The sequence below is a fragment of the Kogia breviceps genome, chromosome 10 (assembly GCF_026419965.1).
Source record: "Kogia breviceps isolate mKogBre1 chromosome 10, mKogBre1 haplotype 1, whole genome shotgun sequence".
Lineage (NCBI taxonomy): Eukaryota > Metazoa > Chordata > Mammalia > Artiodactyla > Physeteridae > Kogia > Kogia breviceps.
Window position 1 is genome coordinate 37398941 of NC_081319.1, and position 25197 is coordinate 37424137.

The 25197-nt window shown below is 55.8% G+C and overlaps 1 protein-coding gene across 2 annotated transcripts in view; it reads right to left on the reverse strand.

Annotated features, from left to right (window-relative positions):
• Positions 1-2041: 2041 nt before the first annotated feature.
• The window catches only part of TEX264 (testis expressed 264, ER-phagy receptor), a 29960-nt gene continuing 6804 nt past the window's right edge, over positions 2042-25197 (reverse strand). The window contains exons 4-6 of one of the 2 annotated variants that reach the window (XM_059075295.2): positions 18890-19111; positions 6271-6439; positions 2042-2636 (exon numbers count right to left, since the gene is read on the reverse strand). In XM_059075295.2, the coding sequence (XP_058931278.1) occupies positions 2344-2636; positions 6271-6439; positions 18890-19111 (684 nt within the window). In that variant the 3' untranslated portion in view covers positions 2042-2343. The remainder of the gene's footprint in view (positions 2637-6270; positions 6440-18889; positions 19112-25197) is intronic. The other variant, XM_059075300.2, reaches the window with a different exon arrangement.

A 25197-nucleotide genomic window follows, 5' to 3' on the forward strand; every position in this document is an offset into this window, starting at 1 on the left:
TAGGAGGGAGCGGGAGTTGGAGCCCGAGCAGAGGGAAGACAGCTCTGAGAAGATGTTCTTGAGTCTTCTTCCCTCTTGCAGCAGAGTGGGGAAGGATACCCCTGGGTAGGGGTGGTGGATAATCTGCATCGCCACACTGTACTGAGGGATTTGGAGAGGGGGATTAGCCCCAGAGCCACAACACACACACTAACATGTACTAAGGGGCACAGCATCTCTACACGTTCCCCTGGTGCTGCCCTTTCTTCCACAGGTGTCAGTAGAGGTAAGGCTAGCTCAGACGCATGCCAATGAGCACATGCTAATCCCAGGTCCCTCTGGTACACACACCTACATGTGGGCTTGGTGTTGGGGGTTGGGGGTTGTCACCAAGGAAGGACAGGCTTTTCCCCTGGACACAGAAACTGGATGCTCCACTGCTCTGGAAAGAGCACAGCTGTACAGCAGACCAAGACATCAAACCCAAACAAACTCCTTCGCTAATGTGAGGCAAGGTGGCAGCAGGATGAGGGTTCAGAACTGTCAGACAAGGCTGGAGAGACAGACATGCTGTCTTCCAGCTCCTGCTGTTCCACCCTCTCTGCTGTCTCAGAGCAACTGCTCCCTGGGGTAGGTGAGTGATGGGCTGGGCCCCTGGAGCAGAAGGGCTGACAGTAGCAGGGTTCTGAGGTGAGAGGAGCTGCACAGCAGTCCCAGCCCACTCACCAAGGCAGCCTCACAAAAGACATGGGGCTTTAAACCCAGCACAAGCCCAAGTGGCCATTATATGGCCCACAGCAAGTGAGCTGCACGGTCCTGCCACAGTGCATGGACATGCAGTTACACACCCAGCTACGCACACACAAACACACACCCAGCCTTATGTGCAGAGCTGTACATGTGGACACAGCCACACACATAGCAGTACACATAAACACAACTGCACTCACAGCTGTATACACAGACACAGCTGTACACATGGACACATATATGTAGCTGTACAGGTGAACATGTCCACACATATATAGCTATACTCATGGACACACAGCTGCAAAGACCTATAGCTTTACATATGGACACAGAAAAACACAGCTTTACACATGAACACACCCCACTAAACACAGTTGTACACAGACACATAACTACACACAGACAGCTGTATATGGACAAAGCCCCCCGAGTGATGCTCCCAGATAGCCAGCCTCACACCCCTATAACACAACAAAAGTTAGACACTGGGCTTCCCTGGTGGCGCAGTGGTTGAGAGTCTGCCTGCCGATGCAGGGGACGCGGGTTCGTGCCCTGGTCCGGGAGGATCCCACATGCCGCGGAGCGGCTGGGCCCGTGAGCCATGGCCGCTGAGCCTGCGCGTCCGGAGCCTGTGCTCCGCAACCGGAGAGGCCACAACAGTGAGAGGCAAGCGTACCGCAAAAAAAAAAAAAAAAAAAAAAAAAAAAAAAAGTTAGACACTAAGCACAGCAACATGTGCACAGAGTCACATAGCCATCCACACAAATACAGCCACGCCCAGCCACAATCACATCCTGATGTCCACTTGGGCACAGCCTCACCCAGGACCACCATGACCCAACCCATTCACGGTTACACATAAAGACCAAAGGCATGTATGTGTTCACATGCACACACGCAGATACACAGCCACTGGCAGGCACGGCGGGGATGTCCTCACCAGCTGGACAGATAACAGTGTCAGCACAGGCACAACTCTAGCCACAGACACAAAGGCATCCCTTGGAAGCAGACTGAGGCAGGAGTGAGCTCCCCACTGCTGAGCCCCAGAGGGCGCCCCATACTAAGCTTTCATACCCCGTCCTGATCTGCCTGCTCTCCAGCAACCTGGGGGAGCCTCTGGGGCTGCTGCAATGGAGGGAGAGCTGTCAAGTGGGGCCAAAGAACAGGGAGTGAAAGGCCTCCAATTCCCCCTACCCCACCCCAACCCAGGGTACCTGGCCAAGTTCCTTCCTCACCTCAGGTTGGGGGTACTCCTGCCCACTCTTGGCTCCCCAAGGTGGAACAAACAAATGCACAGTACAAATCCAGGTGAAACAAAGAAAAGCATTTGCTTTATTCTGGGTCCTGGAAGCTCCAATGTGAATCTGAAAAAAAGATGTAACAGGGGTGGCAGGCCCGGGGGCTGGATGCCGACAACAGTCCCGGCTCCTTTGGCTCTGGGAGCTGAGAGGGCAGTGAGGAGAAGGCTTAGCCAGAGGCCCAGGGCAGTAAAAGTCAGGTACGCTTGAGACCCCTGGCCCCAGTCTGAGCCCGGGAGATGGAGGAAGAAGAGGACTGAAGAGGCTGCTCAGTTCCTTAGCAACTGCACCACAGGAAGGTGCAGACTGTGGGTTACTCCTCGCCCTTCTCAGGGGTACTGGGCTCCCGGGGCCACTTGGCAACCGCCAGGGGTTCAGCCTCAGGGCCGACCCTTGGCTCCCCCAGAGGTCCCTCGCCCTCCAGGTCCAGCTCCTCAAAGGAGGAGCCGCTGGCACCTGACTCGCTGTAGCTGTGCTCACTGCGGGTGTCACCATCATCCCAGCCACGGCTGCTCACCCCAGGGGACAGTGTGGCAGCTGAAGTCTCCCGGCTGCGAGGACCCACCTCCAGGCTTACAGAATGCGTGTCACTCATCGTGTCAGTTCCTGGAGGAAGAGGGAGCACAGATTAGCTAGGGCCTCCTCCTCCAGGGAGAGGACTGAGGCTCTCCCACCAGCCCAGCAACTCAGCATACACAGTGTGCTCATGAATAATAAAGCTGCCCCTGGCTCAAGAGACTCATTCCAGCTGCCCTCTGCCCTGACTTGAGCTGCACTGGCAGGGCAGAGGGACAGAACAGGGAGAGAGGGAGGAGGACAGCCTGCTGTTTACTCCTCTCCCTACCCTGAATTAGCCTCAGCTCCCTGCAATCCCACAAAGCCTGCTGCTCCCCAGCCCCCAACAGTCCATTAAGGACCATTCAGCCCCAACCTGAGAAGCTGAGGGTAGGACAAAGAAACGTAAGTAGTGTCCCCTCCTCCACCCCCCATTTCAGGCTTGGAGAGAGGTTTCTCCAAGGCCAGAACACTCCCCATAAGGCCTGAGGACAGGAGAATTGACCAGGAGGCCTGCTCTCCTGTGTCCCTCCCCCATGCAGGGCTCCCCAAGGGGCAGCCATATCTCTGCCTCTGGCCCACACTGAGCCCCAGTTTGAGGAGGAGGCTGGGCCAGGAGTAGGATGGAGAAGTCCTGAGAAATCCTCGACCAATTACATGGGAGGAGGGTGTTGGGATGAAGCATTTTAAGGACTTTCTTCTTCTATGCCTGGGTCACCCCAGAGGAGTCCTTACCCATCCCCAACCACTAGTGGCTCCTGAGCCACAAAGCAGCAGAAGGGACCATGGGAGCACTCTGCAAGTGGCTGGAGAGCCCTGAGATCTCTCCCAGCCTGCTCCTCCCACCCCCAACACGTCCTCCAGGGCAGGTTCATCTGCCCTGTTCAGGAGCAGCCCCTCAATTCACCTCCTCAGGTCAGAGGCACTGACAGCAGTTGGGGGTGGCAAGGAGGAGCAAAGAGCTCAGGCCTACTGTGCATAGGAATCCAGATTGAGAGAAGGCGGATATGCCTCCCTTCCTGTGTGAGAGGGAAGGGGACAGCTATCAAACATCACAGAATGTGAGGGGTGGGCCAGCTTCCTCAGATCCTGTCTCCATGGCGATTGAGCCCCGAGTCCAGCACAGCTGGGGAATGCTTGGCATTTGGGACTTGGAACTGTCACTGAACCTCAGCTGGAGCCCAGGGTGAGGGGTGGGGTGGGATCTGCTCCCTCAGCCTCCTCGGCCCCAAGATGACCTCTGGGACCTACTGACAGAGGTGAGATGAGCCCTGTAAGTGCCAGGTTGCTGGCCCAGGGCCCTCTTCTTGCTGGGGCCTCAGTCATGGCTCCCAGAGTGGAGGTATTCAAGAGTGAGCCAGGACTACTCCCTGAGTTATAGGTGGTTCCCTCTGACCCTGGGGCAGGACTCCAGCCCCTCTTTCTTGCCTTAAATAATGATTGGTGCCCCAGAGGTTGAAGGCCTGAAAGGAGCAAAGGAGGGGGATAATTTCTCCCTGGCCCCATTAAGTTCAATCCGCCCACCCACCCAGTGGCTCTCTCGGGACCCAGGTATGGGAACCTGCCTGCTTGCCAGCTAGCTGCCTCCTCCCTCTCCCAGTTCCTAGGCTAGGAATGATCAGAGGAAGGGGCACCCCTGGGCCAGGGACCAGCATGCTGGGATGAGGACAGCCCCTGGGCACATGTGGACACTTCTAGCAAAGGAGTCCAAGGCAGGGAAGTGGCAACCCTCCAGCTCCATCAAGGTCTGCAAAGGAGGAAGTCCAGAGTCCTGGGTCTGTGTCCCGGGCAGAAGAGGCCAGGCAAGGCAGGGTAGCACCTAAATCCTGAAGGCTGCTGAGGCAGAGAATGAAGATGCCACCTCACCCCAGTCCCTCCCTCCTCTACTGCATGCAGCCAGTGCAAGAAGATCAAATATTCATCGCCTCTCCGGAGCTAAATAATACATCAATGTAGTAACAGGCGCAAGGCAGCTAATCACCCCCTTTCACCTCCCAGCCCAAGTGGGGGCCACAGCAGGGAGGCAGACAGGGACAGGCCAAGTCTTGGGCAGACAGGCATCCACCACACACCGCTGTGCAAGCGGCATGCACCTGGCAGGCAGACACCCAGAGTCCGCCCCAGGTGCCAGGGCAGACCCTACCAGAGGAGGGCAGACCCCTTGCCCCCACTCCAGGGAGTGGGTGGGCAGGCTGGTGGGTAGGACAGGCCAAGGAACTGGGGGTGTGGGAGCTAGGCTGCAGCCAGCTGTAGTGGGTGCCAAGCAGTCCTTCAACACCCTGGCAGGTGGTGTTTGAAAGGGGAGCTGGGTGGGGGGGGGAAGAAAGGGGGTGGAGGCAGCTGAGGGAGGTTGAAAGAAGGTCAAGGTGCTCTCCTCCTGCCCTGGGGACTGCCTTGGCCTGCTGACCTTGTAGTATGTCCTGTGCCCACAGTAGAGGCACTGAAGAGTGTCTGCCAGGCACTACCAGGCTGGTGGAAGCAGTGCCCCATGGAGGTAATTAAGTGGCAGATGAAGTTAACTGTGTTGGACATGGCCCCTAGGGAGTGAAAGCTGCCTCCCAGTACCCACCCCCTGCCCCCACCAACACATGTCTCTCAGGGTGACCTTGCCTGTTGAAGACTGGATACACAGAGGGAGTCTCCTAAAGCAGGAGGTGAAGAAAGAGGGACAGTCACTCTCCTCCCAGCCCTGTACCACTCCCACAGGTCATGGACCTCCAGAGTCACATGAGGCTCCACCAGCATGGCCAAGTCTTAGACCCTCTAAGACCACTTGGGATGTTACCAGCAGGTCCCCTTGCCCCTGGGGACAGCTCAGGGTCACAAGAGGTCACGAAAGGGGGTGGGCTGAAAGCAGGCAAGCAATCTACTGGCCTGGACCTGGGGTAGGAAGGCTGGCTCTGATGGAAGGGGCAGGGCGCTGATCTCCTGGCTCCCCTCTGCATGCTCTCTGGTTCCTCTTTGACTGATTCATTGATTTATTTATTCTTGGCTGCGTTGGGTCTTAGCTGCTGCTCGTGGGCTTTCTCTAGTTGTGGCGAGCAGGGGCTGCTCTTCGTTGTGGTGCACAGGTTTCTCATTGTGGTGGCTTCTCTTGTTGCGGAGCACAGGCTCTAGGCACATGGCCTTGAGTAGTTGTGGCGCATGGGCTTAGTTGTTCCGCGGCATGTGGGATCTTCCCGGAGCAAGGCTCGAACCCATGTCCCCTGTATTGGCAGGTGGATTCTTAACCACTGGGCCACCAGGGAAGTCCCCCTGTTCCTCTTTGGAAGGAATAAAGCAGCTGCCTCTGGGTGGGGCCCCATACTGGGGGATACCTTGTTCCGCTCCTTAACCTTCCATATCCAGAGCCAATCTCACTTTCTGACGAGCCCACCCAAGTGATGCCTTTCCTGAGCAGCCTCAGCCCCCTCCCATGAGCATCCAGCTGTCTGTGATCTGTGATTCTAACGGTACTCCTGCTGCATCTGAAGGGAATCCAGGCAGGGTCTTTGTATCTGCATTGCCAGGGGTAACGTGTGAAGCCAACCTACATGGATCTGCGTGTCTAAGAACAGGTAATTCTGCACGTGGGTAGATGGGTCCCTTCTTCCACCTCTGCCAAGCTTCGCCTGGACACCCACAGTGCCACCCAGCCAGGGAGGAGGCCCCACCCTCTTCCCCCCGCAACACCCCTGCCCCATACCTGTGCCATCCACCTGGGCATCATTGGCTTCCGCAGGGACCCGGAATTTCCGCTCTGTCTCCTTCACCTCAGGCACATAGAAGTCTCCCTGCCGTGCCAGTGGGCACATGAAACAGATCTGGTCTTGCTGGTAGATCTCTAGCCGTGGGTGGGCACACAACTTCCGCTCCTTGTGGGAAAGTGTGAAAGGTGGAATGAGCCCTACAGGGCCTCTGACCCACACGTCCCTGAGTGGCCCCAGGAACTGCCCATTGTTTATTCCCTCCCAGGGGGCTGGCTTTGCTTCCTGCCCCAATCTCCCGAAGGCACCCACACAGCATCCTAAGGGTAGGGCCTCATACTCCAGGTGGCAGTGGTCTGAGGACCTGGGAGTCCTAGGACAGGTGCTAAAAGAACCCAGGAGCCTGGCACTGCTAATCCTGGGACCAAAATGCTGTTCCAGAAAGCACTGGTCTCATAGAGCCATGAAACTTAGCACCCCAGACTACCCTAGGACAGGGATCCCAGTCTTTGGCCTCAGGCACCCAAGCCAAGCCAAGGTCTGACCTCCCAGACTTGCCATCTCAGGATCCCATGGCCCTGACCTCCTCTCTGCACTGGACAATGCTGACTGACCCACCAATATCAGGAGAGGCAGTGCCCCTGACTCTCAGGTCTCTAGCCCCTGCCCTTGCAGACATGTTACTAACCCTGAATAGGAGCTCCAGGCCAGCTAAACCTCTCTCTTACGCCCATTCCCTTGCTGGTTCAGGTCTATTCCAACCTCCGAGACTATCAGATGTGGTTGGTTCCCACCCCTTCTCAGACCTGGGTCCTGAGTTTCAGCCAAGGGGGAGGTGGCAGACTCTAGGCTGGAGGAACAGACAAGACAAGTAGGTCTAATATTGGACACTGCCCAACTCCCCAGTGGGCTGAAGTGCCAGCTTATAGGGCCCCATGTGTATACAGGCACTCCACTCCCTTCTGCCTGAACATAGAACCCAGTGCTCCATAGCCCCCAGTGTGTGTGAAAGGGGCACAGACACATGCCAGAGCTGCCCTGAGACAGGCAGACAAACCAGAACAGGGGTCAAGTGCATCTTGCTCCTGAGCCTGCCCCTCTTCCTGCAATGGAGCACAATTATCCACTAAGATGACTGCAAGGACCCTGCCCTGTCACTGCTCACCCGCCAACCTTCACAACACGGCTATTTATAGCACCCGCCCAGCTCTCACCATGAGCTCTGAAATGAGCCTTCCACTTAGCGGTAATGAGAGACTTACTGCCTGGTGGGGAAAAGCCACTCCAGGACTCCACTTGTCTGCCTGCCTGGTCACGCTTAGGGTTGAGGAACCCCCCTCCAATTGAAGCAAGTGAAGAGAGAGAAAAATGAGCCCCCGGGAGAGAGAGGGAAGGAAGGTTTATTTTATCCAGCCAGGGCCCTCAGCAGCCGGCTGGAGGCCACATGGGGGTGGATGTCCTGGCCCAAGGTCTAGCTGCAGCTCAGCCTCTGACTCCACGGGTGACCCAGGCAAGGCAATTCGTCCTAAGTCTCTGTGCGCTCGAACAGAGTGGGACACCCTAGCCCTGACACTTCCAGGGGCAGTGAAGGAAAGTCATTATTTTTAATAGTTTGAATCTGACCTTCTTTGCTAACATGGGTGCTCTTTTGGCCATCTAATATGCCATGCCCCCAGCTCTTCCCATCTCCAAACACATCAATGGCTGCCTCTGCTTTTCCACCTGCCCACACACCCACCCCAGCCCTGGTCTTCAGGAGAAGGGTGAACAAGAAGACGACGTCAGGAATGAGCAGCTACCAGGCTCTGGGGCCCCTCTAATTCCAGAACCCAGGGGCGAGCATCTGCCAAACCTGAACCCCACTCAGTGAACTGGGTCATGAGGCCAGGGTCAGGGAGGCTCCCTGAAGAAGGTCCAGATCATTCCCTGATAGCTAGAGGGAAAGGGCCCCCGAACCCAATCAGGGCATGGCCTTCACCAGCATTCCATACTCTGGGCATTCAAAGGGTCCAAAAGGAAGCTGCTGAGTGGCGATCAGCTACCCGGAGGCCCATCTCTCAAGGGCTGAAGACAGTTGGCTTTTGGGGATGCTTCCAGGAATCAGAGCCTGTGCCCACCCAGAAATTCCAGGGACAACCCTCGCCAACACTCAAGCCACCTGCTTAGCTTTCCTTTTGGAAGTAACAGGGATGATAAGAGAGAGCAGTGCCCTTTCCACCCTCTCCTGGAGGCCAGGCATCAGGGTGGGTAGCACCAAGCAGCCACCCTTGCCAACTGCTCTGCCAGCCCCCTCACTGGCAGGCGGGAAGCAGCTCTCTGTGGCTGCTCTGTGCATCTGCCTCCTCCGGAGAGCCCCGTTCTGAAGTTGCCTGGCTGTGGACAGCCCCGTTGCCATGGAAACTGCATCCTCCATCCTTGCCGTCGCCTTCATCTCAAAGCCATCCGTGAGAACAGAGGAACAGGGGAGACAGAGGAGGGAGAGAAAACTGTGGCCTGGGGCTACCCAGCCCTTCCTTCCCTGCCCAGCCCTCCCTTCTCACAGCATCCCACACAGAGAATGCCAGCTGCCCAAGCCTGTCCCCAGGCCCCTGGAGGGGCAGCCTAATACCCGAGCCCAGCCCAGTCCTACCCAAGCCACCTGGGGGACCCTGGCCCTCCCCACTGGAGAGAGGCATGGAGCTAATTAAAATCTCATTGACGGCTCAGCCCAAATCATTTTAACACATGCCGGATCCTGTCAAAATTAAGACTCAGGGGCAGAGAAGGGGCAGGAAGAAGGCAAAGGCAGAAACTTCCAACCCAAGCCCATAGACAGGGGGAGGGGCTTATAACTGTCCCTGTAGCCTCTCCTTGAGATCCCTCTCCACGCTCTGCCCACTGACCAAGAATGAGTTCAGTGGGGGGCTGGGGATGGAGGGTAGGAGCAGGACTAGCCATACGTCCTGTCCCTAAGTGATCAGGCAGAGAGAACAAGCCCTTTCCCTCCCAGCCAGGTGCAGTCTCTGAGGGAAGAGAGGATAGCCATGGGACAGCTCTCAGGTCCTCTCTGCACAGCAGGAGCTATGGCTCAGGCAGCGTGTTGATGACCTGGTAAATATTGGAAAATCATCGAAGTAAGGCAAGGCCAGCTGCCTCTCCCTCAGCTAGCCTCAGGGAGCCCTTGGAGAACGGACTGCCAAGGACACCAGGCCAATGCCACACTGGGCTGGTACTGCTAGGGAAAGGGGACTGGATGGGTCTGGAGTCTTCCCAGCTCTAGGCACAACCCCTCCCACAGACCAGACAGCCAGAGGCTTGAGGAAGCATCACCAGGACAGGGGAACCTGCTCTGGCCACTGAAGCCACAGGCTATCTGATGAGGCCACAAGCCAGGGCAACTCATTCCCACAAGCAGACTCAAGGGGATCACAAAGCCCTGCTCCAAGGTGGGAGAGACGCAGATGTCTATAATCCTCCCCACCTAACAGGAAGAAGCCAGCTAATCATGCCAAGGTGCCACTAGGAACTGCTAGAAACTGGATTCCAGAGTTCCAGTCCCTCAGACACACCTCCAAGGCTTCCCTCCCCTCTGGGGCTTCCACAAACAGAAACAATAGGTGGACTTGGGATACCACCCATAATGCAGGGATTTCCAGGAGACCTCAGTCACCAGCACTCCCCCCACCACTCCTGCACCAACAGCAGCTCACAGCCCCCACAGGGGTGCCGGCAGACAAGGGAAGGAGGCTTGCCAAAAGGCTGCCATGGTGCCATTGCCCTGGCTACACTGGGGACACATCACACACTCCCTCCTCACCTGAGGCTGAGCTCATGTCCTCAGGGCTTCTGCAAAGGAACCAGACTGGCATATGCCGAGCCAAGGTTTCCCCACAGGACCCACAGTGCCTCCCCTGGTAGTTCTTACTGAATTAGGACAGGGGAGGAGGGAAGAAAGAGAGAGGACTTGAACTACTCTCATTTGGTGTTCTGCCTTCAAACCATCAACATGTGCCCTGGCCTGGGCTAGAGGTGGGGAGAGTGTGGTGTGCAGAAGAGGTCAGGCCCAGCGGGGGAGAAAGGGTGGATCCCATTCCCAGGCTGCCTAGAGCCTGGGTTTGCTCAGAGCTATGTGGCCTCAAATCCCCAAAAGGACAAGGCAATGGGTGCAGGCCAAGGTCTGGGTCATGCATCTCCTAGATGAGCTCTAGGCCCAGAAAGAGATGAGGTCTGCTCTATCAATCTCCACCCCATCACAGCCCTCCACTTCCTGTCTCACTGAAGTGAGGGGCCCTGGGTCTTCCTGTTCACTCTGAGTGGCCCAGTCCTACCTGTCCCTCCACGCCAGGCTGGAAAGCTGGGCAGCCACACAGCCAGCAAACAGCTGTTGCATCCCACCCGAGGTGATGGCATCTCTTCACTGGGTTAAGTGAGGCATGCTCATTTTTAATTACACAGACACTGACGTGCACCCGCCTGCACATAGCAGTCCCTGCAAGTGGGGGCTCAGACCCTGGAGGCCCCTTAGGCAGCTGGTCTGCATCGAATGTGCAAAGTGATGGGGGAGGCACAGCGGGGGCTGCTGCTGGAATGTGGCACATTGTTATTATTCTGCCCAGGAACTTCCATCAACTTCCCTCTCCCAGGCTCCCTCTCATACCCAATGGGCCTTTCAACAGCCTCTGGACCAAAACCTAAGCCTGTCTATGGGGCAGGAAGTGACAGCAGGAGACAGCTCTGGGGATGCTGCAGTGCTAGCAAGGGAGAGCCTGCAGAAGGGATGGTGAGTACCCTTCCCCCTTGGAGCAGGATGGCCCAAAGCTCTGCAAATGAGAGGCAAAAGAGAAAAGGAATGAGATGGGGTTGCCAGGGACAGGACAGAGGGGGAAGGTAGTGGCAGAAAGAGCTCCAGGCAGGAGCCCAGAGCCTTGGCCTAGAATGGGTGGCTTCTCCCTGGGTCTCAATCTCCCCAACTGTAAAATAAAGAGATTGGAATAGATGATCTTAAAATAAGTGAGGAATTGGAAAAGATGAATAAACCCCCCATTACTTAAAGATAAGACAATTGTACACTTGAAAAACCCAAGAAGAATCAATGGAGAAACTACCAAAAATATTAAGCTCACAAAATGAACAAAAGCACAGACCATTTTTCTGTGCACTAATCAGCCAGTTAGAAGATATAATGGAAGAAAGATGAAGACCCTCTGGGCTCAGGTGTAGCCCAGGGCCGAACTGGGAGCCCACCCCTACCCCAAATGGCAGGGGAGGGGATGGCAGAGAAGCAAGGCTTGGGTGGGAGTCTGGGGAAGACTGCAGAAGGGGGAAGGTGTGAGGGAGAGCAGGGCGCTGTGCCTGGCACCCCAGCCTGCTGTGCCTGCTGCCGCCGCTGCCTGAAGACTTTTCATTTTCACCTCAGAGCCGGCAGCTTGCCATGCAATTTACACCTCTGCTCATATTCCTGCTCACCCAGGCCCTGGCTTCCTGGGCAGCCCAAGAGTGGGGCCTCAGCAGCAGTGGAGACCAGGGTGGGCTGGGGAGAGTAGTTCCCTCTAAGCCGGCACAGGGGGCACAGGCCATTAAGCATCCTAATACCTGGGTGGGCCGGGCAGGTCCTGATCTGCAGCCATGCCCAGCCTTTCCCCAGGGTCCAGATGGCCAACACTCAACCCCAGCTCAGCCCTGCTCTGGCCTTCTGAGCCCTTGTGGAGCAAGAACAGAGGGCTGGGGAGTGTGGGGGTGAGTACCCACATGGGGAGCTTGGGGGCTCAGACCTGGGATCCTAACACTCTCCCTTCCAAATCTGGAAGGGGAGCCACAGCCTCCCAGATGACACTGCTGCCATGGCAGGCTCCACAGCCCATCCCTCTCCGAGATCCTGCGGCTGTCTGCAGCATCTGTGCAGTCAAGGACCTTGAGCCCAGTTCGGCTTATAAGCCAACGAAAATGTTGCTGATTGATTATCCAGCAGCAGGAAGGCTGCTTGGTGCAGATGGAGCCATGAAGTCAAGCACCTGGGAGCCAGAGGAATCAGGAAGTGCCAGAGGGAAGGACAGCTGGGCAAGTGGGGACGGAGAGGTGGGGAGAAAGACAGAATGTAGGGGAGGAGTAGGCCCTGAATTTCTCATCTCTGACTGGTACCTCCACTTGCTGCTCAGGAAAGACCTTCTCTCTGGAGCCTTAGGTTTCCTGTCTGCATAACAAGACAGACAGCCTCTCCCGATCTGAGGGCTCCACTAAAAGGCAGAGTTGTTCTGCTCTGGAGGGATCTCCCTCCTCAGAATCTCTCCTCTCCTTCCTTGTTCCTGAAATCCCAAGCTCTCTGGAAAAGAGCAAAAGAAACCTTCCTTGGTAAGGCCCATCTGCCTGAGGAAAAAGGCTCTCTCTGGATTGGTGATGGCCCAAGCCCACAGCACCATCCAGACAAGCCTCAGCCCCCAGGGTCCTGCAGGGCTGCCAAGCTACCATATCTGAGCTGGTATTTCGAGAGTGGTGGCTCCCACGCCCGCCCCAGCAAAGGCTGGCTTTGTGCTTTCATTACTGGGATAGGGGAGTGGGGAGGGGTGAAGCCTGAGAGGCTGAGGAACGAGTTCCAGGGCCCCAGACCAGCAGAGGGGAGAGCCTTAGCCTCCTGTGTGGGTCCCCACACCTCACTATCCAGGGGCAACTTCCTAAGGGGAGTCAGGGAAGCCAAGCCTTGGTGTGTGTTTGTGGAATTGGGGTGGGGGGTCTTCTCCTGGCCCGGGGAAATCTGGGAATGGAGAGTCACTGCTACTCTCTGCTAACTTCTGTTACTCTCGTTCAGAGTTTGACTGTGGCCTCTGGCTCTTCCTCTCCATCCCCCAGTGCTCAAGTCCTGTTCCAAAGCCAGCCTGGATACTGTCACTCATCTGATCATATACCATTAGTGGCTCCCTAAAACCTGCAGGACCCAGCCTCATCTCTTGGGCCCAAATTCTTGCTCTTCACCTGCACTCCAGTCACAATGGATACACAGGCCATGCCCATGTCAGTGCCTCTGCTTGACCTGCCTTCCTACCTGGAGAACACTATCCATCCTTCAAGACTCAGCCCAAATTTCCCCACCCCCAAAGGTTGCTTTGCCTTTCCCAGTGAATCCAACTCTCCCCTCCCCACCCCACTCCCCCTAGGCTAAGCCCTGTGGCTGGGAGAGATGGTGGGAAGGAAGAGTTCTGGGGGCTTATCATTCAGCCCCAGGTCCTGGTGCTACTGAGCACACCCTCCTCCCTGAACTGGGGCAGGCCAATTAGCAGGTTGCAGCCCTGGCAGGTAAGCTGGCCCTGGAGCCGTCTCCACCTCACTGAGAGTAAGGACATAAGGACCAATAAGGCACCTGCAGCAGCTGCTTTCTGTGTCCAGAACAGCTGCCAAGGTAACCCTTAAATGAGTCCCTGCTGGGCAAATGGGCAGCTAGGCTCTTCCTGCCCTTTGCTTCTGGCTCCCCCAGCAGGCTCCCAAATCGACAGCCTCAGCCCGTGACTCTGCCCACCAGGGCTGGAGACAGAGGGTCAAGTGGGTGTTAGGCCACAGTGCTGCTATCCCAGGCCCACTCTGGGTACCACTCCCAGTGCAACCCAAGCTCATGACAGTCTTCAGCTCTTGGGCCCAGCCCCAATCATGGACAGGGCAAGGTGGCAAAAGGCATGTAGCCAACAGTGATTCTCTTCCCAGGGGATCCAGTCTGGACTTGGCCACTGCTTCAACTCTCTTGACCTTGGGTAACCTCCCCTCCCTAGGTCTCACTGTCCTTACTGGTAAAACAATGGTGATGCTGGCTTTGATTAGGACCCTATGCCTGCCTCCTAGCTGGTTCCTCCATGCCCCAAACAATGCCACAAAAGAGGGCCCAGTAAATAACTGCAGAGTAAGTGACTGAGCTGAGATACCAGGAAGGCCTTCCTTATTAACTCTCCCACATTAGCTCAGCAAAGGTGATGGGCAGGGAAAGAGACGACCCCAAATTTCAAATCCCATGGGGGTACCTGGATTTCCACTGCCAGGACCATCCTGCTCCCTACTGGTGTTTTGGCCTCAGTGTGGACTCAAACCACCCCCATCACTGACTCCCTCAAAGTCACCCAGACAGGTTGAGGAAAAACAAACACAGGAGATTGTGAGCCACTGGGCAGGACCGACTCTGACCATACTGCTGGGAGCTTCCTCCCTGCTCATGCTCAACAGGATGACCCACTTCTGCGGGCACCCTGCTGAGGCAGCTGAGGCCCCCGCTCCTGTTTCCAGCTGGCTGTCCCTTGACACTGCCAGCCTATCACCCACCACTCGGGAATTCGGTCACATCCACTCCAGGGAAATCTCCACCGTGACACTCCCCAGGGCTTCCTCCAGGTCCAGCTTCCAGCTCCCCCAGAAAGTGCCTCTTCTGGGAACCCCTCCTGCCCCTGCCTGCACAAGAGATGAGCCCTGGCACCTCCCAGTTCCAATCATACTGCAACTGCCACGGTGTCCTCAGGATCTAGAACAGACATGCAGTTGGCCAGGGGTGGAAGAGGCATCTGCCCCATGGTGTACCCCTCTTAGGACAGAGGTTTTCAAACCAGTTAAGTCTCAAACATCCTCCTCCAAACCAAAGCTCAGGAGGTCATCTGATGTGTAAAACCCGGAGGCAGAGCTACTCCAGCTGAGGCAGGCAAAGGTCTGAGTGCAGCCCCCTATCCCTGGCTGCCAGCCACGGGGGCACCTTAGCACAGCCCCTAGGCTCTGGCCCCCAGAGCAGTCTGAGAACTAAGGTCTGGGGTCTCTGCTCACAGCTGTCCCTGGTAGAACAGCCCCATCAACCCAGCTATCCCAGAACTCTACCACCAAGGTTCCCCCACTGGCTCACTATACCTACTCTGCCTACCACACCTCTCCAATTCTATGGAGAAAGAGCCACTATCTGACCTCCAGGGCCTGCCTGCATTTACCCAGCCAACTAGCCTCCACACAGACAATGCCCTGTGTCTCCCTAAACTCAGGAGATGCCCAAACATCACAAGGAGACCTCCCCTGAAAACTTGGGGAAAGCAGAGACCCTGGGGAAGGGGGTTTATGGAAAAGATCATAGATCCTGTTGGAACGAAGTCAGGCACGGGGGTCTTGGCTGGCCAGTCTAACACTCTCAGTGATCTCCTCACCAACTGCAGACAGATATGAGCCAAGTACCGAGCTCAGGGACGTCACACACAATCCCACAAGTGGGACCCCAGGCCTCGCACTCAGCTCTGGTCTACTCCATGTGCCCCAAGCCTTCCCTGGCCGTTCATTAAGACTGGTCTCACCTTGTGGTGAATTTTGAGGCCTTTGCCTATTGTTCTGGGCTGACATCTGGGCCCCACCTCCTCTGTGGCCTTGCAATTTCAAGGAAGCTCAGTTCCCTCCTTCAGCTGCCAGAAGAAACCCCTTCCTGGGGCTCAGGGAGTGGTCTCCTCTTGCCCTGGAGGCTAACTCCTTGGACCCTGGTGGAGCAGCTTGACAAAGCTGGGGCATCTTCCACACAGACGAATAGTCACACAGAACCCAGGGACCCCTCACACACATGTTGTCCCAGAGTGCTTGGCCTGGGGCCCCCAGTGGTTTACGTGGAGGAAGGCAGAGTTCTATCCCCTATAGCTTGCCAGGCTGCCAAGCTGGGGAAGCCTGGCCAGAGAGCCAGGGGCTGCCACACAGACCACAAAGCTGGGATCCAGCCATCCTTCCAGAATCCCCACAAGAGCCCTGACAAATGCTTGTCTTTGGGTTCCTCACAGAGAACCCCCAGGACCTTGCTGTCCCATGAGACCAATCTTGTCCCGGGCTCAGACATCTGCCACTGCCGGAACAGCAGCTGCTCTCCACCTCCCTCATCCAAAGCTCTGAGATCATTCACCTCCACCCCTCGCCCCAGCCTCTGGGGAAGCAGGTGAGGCTGCCAAGCCCTCCCTTCCCTCCTCTTGGCTACTGCCTCCCTCACCCCTCCTGAAATAGAAAGCCGACGGGCTGCTGTCACTGCGTTTGAAGCAACTCCACAGCAGACCCAGCCTCAGATCCAGAGAGAAACCAGTGGGGTGGAGAAAAAAAGACACACGCACATGTACGTAACATGTACATACATGCACGCACACACGGTTAAAGGCAGCCAGCTGTCAGGGTTGGGAGAGTCAGAAGCGCTCAGAGTCTCATTAGCAGCCTCTTCTCTGGTCTCAGGGCAGTGGGGAAGAGGGCAGGTGTGAGAGTGAGCCTTACATTTTCTTCTGTCACCTAGGCCAAGAGAGGCACAGGGCCACCCCCTGTCCACTGCAGGCTGAGACCAACAGAGAGAACCAGCCCCTTCCTCATCTTTCACCTGGGTTTGTTCCCCACCCCCAAAACCAGCAGAGCACCTGGGCCATGCCTCTACTGAGGGCAACCCGGCATCTGTCTCACTCTCCCAGCTGGTGGTCAAGCCCACACAGCACGCCTCGCAGACATCCCTGAGAAGCCCCTTGCATTGCCCCGCACCTGTCAGGCTTCCTCATCATAGGCAGGACAGAGGATGGTACGCCCCCTGCTGCAGCCCCAACCCCAAGAAAATCAAGCCCAGAGCACAGCTGACAGGCTCCCACGGGAGGAGGTAGGAGGAAGGGCTTTCATCAAAGAGGTGACGTCAAAACCAGGCAACTTGTGAAGCTGTCAGGGGCCAGGAAATTTGGACAAAGGTGTCTAAAAATAAACCCCTGAAGCCAAGAAAAGGCTGTGGTGGCTGAGTTGCTCGCCACCACACCACATGTCCTGTTCTGAGGTCTGGAACCCAGAAAGTCTCTTCCCAGGGGTGCTCCTCCAGAAGCTGAGGATGACACAGACAGGACCAGAGACACCACACACCAGCCCTTCCTTGGGTGAAATGCTGAGCAGGCCTTAGGCACTGATGTCTCTCTTCCTGCCCTCAACACCAGCCAGCTCCCCCACCTCCTGCCTCACCCTGCCCCTTAGCCTCCGGCCCGAACTCACGCCCAGCACCCTTCTGGCTGCCAACCTCTAGCTCACAAAGGAAATCCTCCTCCATCCTCCCCATGCCCCTTCCCTACCACAACAGTCCTCCTGTTTCTTCTTCCTGTCTCTGCCCACAAAGGCCACAGCTGGTGACCCAGGGCCCCATTTATTCATTCCCAAGCTCTGATACCAGACACTTAACCAGGACATGTCTGAGCTCCCATTTCCATCACCAAGGCCCTGTCTCTTTTCCCAAGCTGCTCTGGAGAACAAGCTAGCAGGTTCTTCCAAAACCGCCAAGTTCACATTCTTGCTAACTTTTTTCTCCTGTTCCCTGATCCCAGCCACACTGGCCATGCCCTCTGTACACTTTGCTGCCTCAGCCATCCTCCAGGGCAAATACTGTCAATAGGCTCATGTCACCAAACATATTCACCAGACCAATCCTCTCTAACTCCAGACTACACCCATCACTGTGGACTCCACACCCCAACTAAGATGTCCCTCAGGCAGATCCCCCGACACAGCCCACAGAGCTGGCCCCCCAAACCAGTTCCTCCCTCCGCCCTCCATACCTCACTAGAAAGCACCACTACACGCTCACCCACCTGCCCTGCCCAGAGGGGACTGCAACCTGTGACTCCTCCCACTCCTTCCCCTTCCCATCATCCAACCCATCCACAAATCCATCAGTTCTACCTCCAAAACAAACTGTCAGTCTCCACCCTTGTCTGCATCTCTACAGCTACTGCCCCAGCCCAAGCTGCCACCATGCATGGCAGGATTCATAACAGCTTCAAAGCACCTCCACCCGCCCCCCATGAGCCACGGTCCAGCCCTACCCTTCCCAATGACAGCAGAGCCCATCTTGCACAGGCGCAGCTCGGATACTGGCTGGAACTCTGCAGTGACTTCCCACTGCCTTTAGATCAAACCCATACTCCTCGCCCTAGCTCTGCCTAGAACATTCTTACCGCCCCTCCAAGGGCTCTTCTAGGATTTTGCCTGAGAGGTTACCCTCTCCGAGAGGCTGTCCCTGACCACTCTGTGCACTTGGTTCCCCGCCTTTTCTCACCCTGTACTTTCCTAGCATGTACCCCGTTTTTATTTGACGTCATTACCTATCTCCACACCTCACTGTAAATGCCTGTTTCATGCACCAATATCTCACACCGCATCCAGCATAGCACTTAGCACAGACACTCAATAAATACAGGTTGAACAGATGAATAAACAATCACTTCCAAGCCCAAACTGGGGTCATTTCCCTAGCACCCAAGTTTACAAAATGTTTTAGAGGAGGAGTAATTTACAACAGGGAAAGTTTGTCTCAGGGCCCTTGCTCTGCAGGGTCCAGCAGGATAGGGACAGGGTGGGTCTGGAGTGGGGGCTGAGCACTAAGGATGGCTTTGTTGCAAGTCAGAGCTTCAATGACAAGACTGGGTTTCTGAACAAACTACCCGTACTCCTGGGAGATGCTTGGGGCCCAAGAGGTCTCGGGTGTATGGAAGAAATGCCAGCAGCCTCTGCCCATCTTCCTAGCTCCACAGGCACCTGCTCCATGAGGTGCTGCCCTCCCCAAACGGCCTTTTCCTCCCAGGCTAGGCAGGCCTCCCCAGCACCCACTCAAAGGACTGGCTGCCCCCTGACACACACACCAGACTTATGTCTCACCTTGATGTAGGCGTCCAGGGCAGGATGGACACGGTGGGTAGCCAGCCAGATGGACAGGGGTGTGGTGTAGGGGAAGGTGGCCATCACCACATGGCTGGGTGCCGGGAAAGAGAACACCTTGAAGCCATATTTCTGATAGAGTTGGATGAGCTCAGGGGAGGGTGACTCCTCACCTTCACTCAGAATGCTGCCCACCGCACAGCGGCACTTCTCAGGGGGCACCTGGGGAAGCAGAGCAGGGGTGTCAGGGTTGGGCAAAGGAGGGAGGCCCACAGACCTCCTGCTTCCTGGCTTCTGTGCCAGCTTGGGCCTGGCAGAACCACTAGCTCCAACAAGCCACGCAGCTCCAGACACCATAATGGAGATGACAATTTCCTGCTGAAACCCGGCCTGTGGCATCCCGCTGCAGGACTCTCCATCCCTCCATTGCACAGGGCAGGCCCCTGCTGGCTGTGGAGGGGCCACAGAAGGGCTGGTCAGGAAGCAGAACTGAACTCTGGGGTGCTGATCAAACTGTGTGAGATCATCTTCCCCAGGCTCTTAGGCAGGGCCAGCCATCATCACCAGGGCCTCAATCCCTCCTCTCAAACCCACACCCTATCCTAAACCCTGCCCCACTTCCCAAGCCCCTTCTTGGCTGAGACTGCTGGTTCCCCCTAAGTCTCCCTGGACCCCTAGTACCTACACTTCACTTCTCTCTGCTCCCCTCCCTCCCACAAACCCCAGCCAGGTAAGGGTTCCTATGTGAGTCTCCAACACTTCCTAGGCCTGACTCCAGGTCTGAAAGGGCCAGCACTTGCTTTTCCTTCTGGTATCAAGGGGTCCCAGTTTGTCTCACCTCCTGCCACCTGAATCTGTACCAGCCCCCAGGGGTATCTCTTCCTAAACCCAAGAGACTTACCACAGACCTTTTGCTCTCCATCCCAGGTTTTCCTCAATCTGAAGGCCCTACTCAGGGGCCACTGACCCCTAAATTTAAACTCCTTCTACCTCCACTTGCTCTTCTCCTCAGCCTACTTTCCCAGTACCGTGAAGTGAATTTTACCTGTCTCTGCCCTCCCATTGGCCCTTTCCAAATCCTGTCAACAATCCCCCAGGGGTGTCTCAGGCCTGCTCTGCCTTTCTGACTCCCACCTCTGTGTAGTCCCTGAGGGTCACCTCCCACTCTCTGCAGCCCTGGTCCCCTTGAATCCTATGTCATTAAGCACAACTCAGAGCTTTCGTGGCAGGCAATATGGTGCAGTGGTCAGGACCACAACTCTGAGGAGAGGCAGGCCTGGGTGTGAATCTTGAGTCCTGTGCTCTGGATGAGTCCCTTGGTTTCCTGAAGCCCCAGTTCCTTGATAACAACTTACAGAATTGTAAGATACTTCACATGAGGACTGAGTATGGTCCAGCAAGTGCTCCACACTCCACACTTGTTGTCAGTTATTAGTAGCTATGACACTGGCCAAACAAGTAACCATTGGCCCAGGATGCCCATCTACCCAAACCTCTGAACATGTAGCTCCTCTCTGCCCATCCTTCAGGTCCAAACACCCTGTTGGAGAGTCTCTCAGGGTGGCTCAATGGCAACCCCCACAGACTCCAATACTGTGCTGTAAACTCTTACCCACATCAAGTCAACCTTGCAGCTCAGTCACTTCTCTCAACCTCACGCTCCTCCCACCCTACCCAGAGGCGCTGGAGAGCACTGCAGTACCACCTCTTGTGTCTAGATGGTGCAACTGCCCCATTCACACCCAAGACTTGAGGATGGCCAGAAAGGCAGGTGGTTCTGGCAGGCCTCCTGCTGACAGACAAAGGGACAGTGTCTGCGGCAAAGCCCATCTTCATGTTCCTAACTAACCCTAGTGACCTATGCTATATAAAAGAAACATTCAATATAGGTTAAACAAAGAAATGGATGGAAGGTCAACTGATAATCTCCTCTCCAACACCTGGCCTGCCTGGGTTTGGGTCCCAGGGTCTTGATCACCTCAGCAGCCCTCACAGACCTTCCAGCTCCACATCCTTCTCAGTCCCCCAAAGGCACCAGAACACCTGTGATCATCCTGCTTAGAACCTCTCAATGGATCCCAATTCACCTCTATGATGAAACGCCCGAGGCCAGCATGCAAGGCTGTCTCTGGGTGGCCCACACAACACACTGCCTGGATTTGTCCACACACTCATCTAGCACTCCTTTTCTGCATCCCTAGGCCTGAGTAGGGGCCAAGACCCAGGTGGGCAGGCGCCCACTAATCATGTGAGTGGCAGAGGGAGAGACAAACCCGGGCTCTGGCCAGCCAGCCTTACCCGCCTCCTCTCCCACCACACCCCCACACAGAACTATTTGCAGCTCCCCAAACATGCCACATCCTCCCATGCTTCCTCCCTTTGCGTAGGCTACTTCCTCTGCCTGGAGTGTCCTCGTAACCCTACTGCAAAGTCCTTTCTGCCTGGGAAACTCAACCATCCTTCAAGACTCAGCTCAACCCTCCTGAAAGCCTCTGTTGCTCCTCACTAAGCATCCCCTCCTCTCTGATCCCAAAATGCCCACCAGAGGGAGCAGGTCTTCCGCTGCACTATAACTGGTGGCCTCCTTCTCCCCAGCACTCCAGGCCTCTAGGCAGAAAGGTCCAGGATTCTGTGCACAGAAGTTCTTCAGCGATAGTACAGGCATGCATACATAAACCTGCTCGCACAGGCTCTGCATCATGAGCAAACCTCCTCTCCTCTACCTTGAAAAAGGAGGAACTCTTGTCATGGGGGAGGGAAGCAGCTAATAAGGAGACAGGGCTCCTGAGATCTTGGGCACAGGGACTTCCTGCCTGCCTGAACAACTTTTCAATTCCAGAAGTGAGAACACTTCCTGCCCCTTCCCCTGTCCAAGTGGCTAAGAGGCAGACTCGGAGGTTACCCAGCAAGCCCATCACCTGCTAAGCAGCCCCATACCAAGCGGGAGCTGGGAGACAGCTGAACCAGGCACCAGCAAGGAAGAGATGGGACAGGGCCTAAGACAGGCTGAGGAGTGGCAAGGCTGGTCTCAGAGCAGGGGAAGGCTTTCCTGGGCTCCCAAGAGAGCCCAGGCCTACCTCCAGAGGGATGGCCCACTGAGATGGTCAAGGGCCCAGAAAGAAGGAGTGTCTTGATGGCTAGAAACCCCACCCACCTTAGTTCAATACAATTGTCTTTATTTGGGCCTGACCTTCGAAGGGCAGGCTGGGCCTTCCAGTTCTATCTGCCTTCTCCCTTTCTTCCCCGTATCAGTCATTTCTCTGGGTACCTATGACCAGAACAAGAGCTGGACCAGAACTAGCACCAGCAAGGAACCATACCAGGGAGACAGGGCAGTGGCCAGACCCACCACCAATTTCAGTAAGGCAGGCCCATCCAGAATCTTCCCTGAGAGCAAAAGTGCTAGGAGATGCCAGAGTTATCTCCTTCAGGTTGTGAGGCCTCTTGAGTCCTAGCATTCTAAGAAGAGAACAGTCCGCTTGGAATCTACAGCTTCCGGGTACAAGGTGGTCCTACTGCCCCTTCCGGAGAGGCCTGGCAGTACCTTGCTGACCCTGCTGTGTGAGGCCATAGTGAAGAGAGGGTCTCTGCCTGGCCAAGACCTCACTGAATCTGGAAACTGGACAAGATCAATAAATTCCAGGATCCAGGAAGAAAAAATGGTGTCAGCTAGCCCAGACCAAACCCAGCCTTTGCGTTCACTAGAAATGGGCCACCCCAGGTCCATAACCTGCATAATATGACTGGGACAGCTGCACTGTCTACCAATCCCAGACCCAGAGGGATACCTTGACTCCTCCCTGGCCAGACTACCCAGCCCACCTTTCCACAGGAGCCCGCAGTTACCTGCTGTGAGCAGAAACCTAGACTCCATCTAGCAGAAAATCATCACGGGGTACGTGGGGTAGGCGATGGCCTGGGCCTCCAGGAAGCATCAGCTCAGCTCACATTCCCATTGCCCTTGAGGGCTCAATCCTGGGAAATCTTATTCCCTCACCCCACCCCTTCCCAGGCTCCATGTGACCTCAGTGCCTCCAGGGAGAGCAGGGGGCACCATCCCCACATATACTGAAGGGGAAGTACAGCACAGGCCTACGTCAGAAAACTCTTACTGGCCTCAGCCCCTGCAGACGTGGTGACTGTAAACTGATTCTCAGTGGACTAGGGGGCAAAAGAAACTTCAGTGTGGTCTAGTTCACTAAAGGCAGTACCCAACCACCACCAGTCCCCTCCCCAAACCCCTCCATGCCTGGAGGCAGCACCCCCTTCTAGGCCTTGCCCAGGTGAGCTTAACAGGCTGCCATGCCCCACCGGCCTTAGCCAAGCTCCCCACAAGGGCAGGCAAGCAGGCAGGTTACTTAAGACCCAAACACAGCAGCTGAGGCGGGGGCAGTAGAGGGTGGGACAGGAGGAGGAGGGCCAGGCTGGCAGATGACAGGACAGGCCCATGGGCACGGCAACAGCAGCCCAGCCACTAGGGCCTGTTCACAGGCCAGAACTGGTTAGGATCAAATAAGGTGCTTAGGGTCCTCTCCACCTCGTTCCCAGCACCCAAGGCTCCCAGAGGAACTAGGTCCAGGAGGGGAGGCAAAAATCACTCTCCAAGCAGAAGAGAGAGGGCAGAACTATACAAGGGTAGGACAGAACTGGATCTGTGTGTATGTGTATGCGTGTGCTGAGGGAGGTGGGGTGGAGAGGTGGGGACAGATCCTTGACTGACTCTGGAATCACCCCCTTCCCTTGGCACTTAGAAGAGGAAATGACGAGACTTCCCTGGTGGTCCAGTGGTTAAGACCCAGCACTCCCAATGCAGGGGGCCCGGGTTCAATCCCTGGTCAGGGAACTAGATCCCGAATGCTGAGACTGGGAGCCTGTGTGCCGCAACTAAGACCCGGTGCAGCCAAACAAACAAATAAATATTTTTTAAAAATCATTGACTTAAAAAAAAAGAGGAAATGGCCACACTCCATGAACGTGGCGTCCTGGAGAGGAGAGGGACACCTATGAGCCACTACCAGGGTCTGTCAACTTTTTGCCACATGCTCTTTCCTTCCTTCCCCTCACCTCTACCAAGGCCCTCAGGAATGAAGAACGGAATCCTCCCTCCTGCACTACAAGAACCACTCGCCCAGATCTTACAGGCTTATCCCATGAGAACTCCAAAATACAGGGCTGGCTGGCTAAGTAACATACAGACATACATATGTATCTCCAGGATATATGCTCAAGCAGCATCTCATATGAAATGGTCCACTGCAATCGCCACAATCTTGCCTTGCTGGTACCATTTTCTGTGTCACTTCCTGAGCCCAGAGCCAGACCAGGGGAGCCTCACCAGGCCTTTCTCAGGAACCAGCCTCCTTCTGTCCACCTGAGGCCTGGAAGGGGTGTGGCTGGGGAGCTGTCAGTCTACATCTCACGGGGGTGGGCGGCACCCACAGCACATGGCCATCTCTCACCTGGTCACTCACTGCCCCACTCACAGAACCTGAAATAGCCTCACTTCCTCTCTCACTCAGAGAAGCAGGTTCTGGCTCCTGTTGTGCTGTGCTGGGAAGGGTGGAATGGGGATGGGACACTCCACTGCTCAGCCTACATCCTGTCCCTTCCTTCTGTGAACCGTAATATGCAGGGCCCCATGCTGGACACTGCTATAGGAGGCAGCTAGGGAACAGAAAGCTTGGCTTCTTGGCCTTCCCCAGGACTGGAAGAGGCCTGTCCTTCAGGCTTCCCTGACATCCCCCACCCCCACTGAGACGGCCTGAGGGCTGGGCCCCTTGGTCCCCAATACGCAGCAGTGCCCAGGACAGAGTGGCACAGACAGGGTGCTCAAATATTTGCTAAATGAAAATTAAAAAGCATGAGTAAACTCAGATAGTACTGCAACTCCTGCTAACTGCTCCTTAGTCTCCTCCTCTATAATATCAGCAGTGTGGACCCAGAGGCTTCAGGTCCTTATGGACCAGATAGTATGTGATAGCCATGAGCACCTAAAGCCTGGGGGTCCAGGGTTCCCTGAACCTTTTTTTTTTTTTGTTTTGTTTTGTTTTCTTAATGTCCCTTTCTTTCTCCAGCCATCTCTCCCTCCTGTCTTCTTCCTCCATTCCCTTCTCTCCCCCTTCCTCTCCTTCACCTCTCCTTCCCTTTCTCCCTCCTTCATTCCCTTCCTCCTTTTATTCCTTTTTATCTTTGTTTATTTATTTATTTATTTTATTTTATTTTTTTGTGGTACGTGGGCCTCTCACTGTTGTGGCCTCTCCCATTGCGGAGCACAGGCTCCGGACGCACAGGCTCAGCGGCCATGGCTC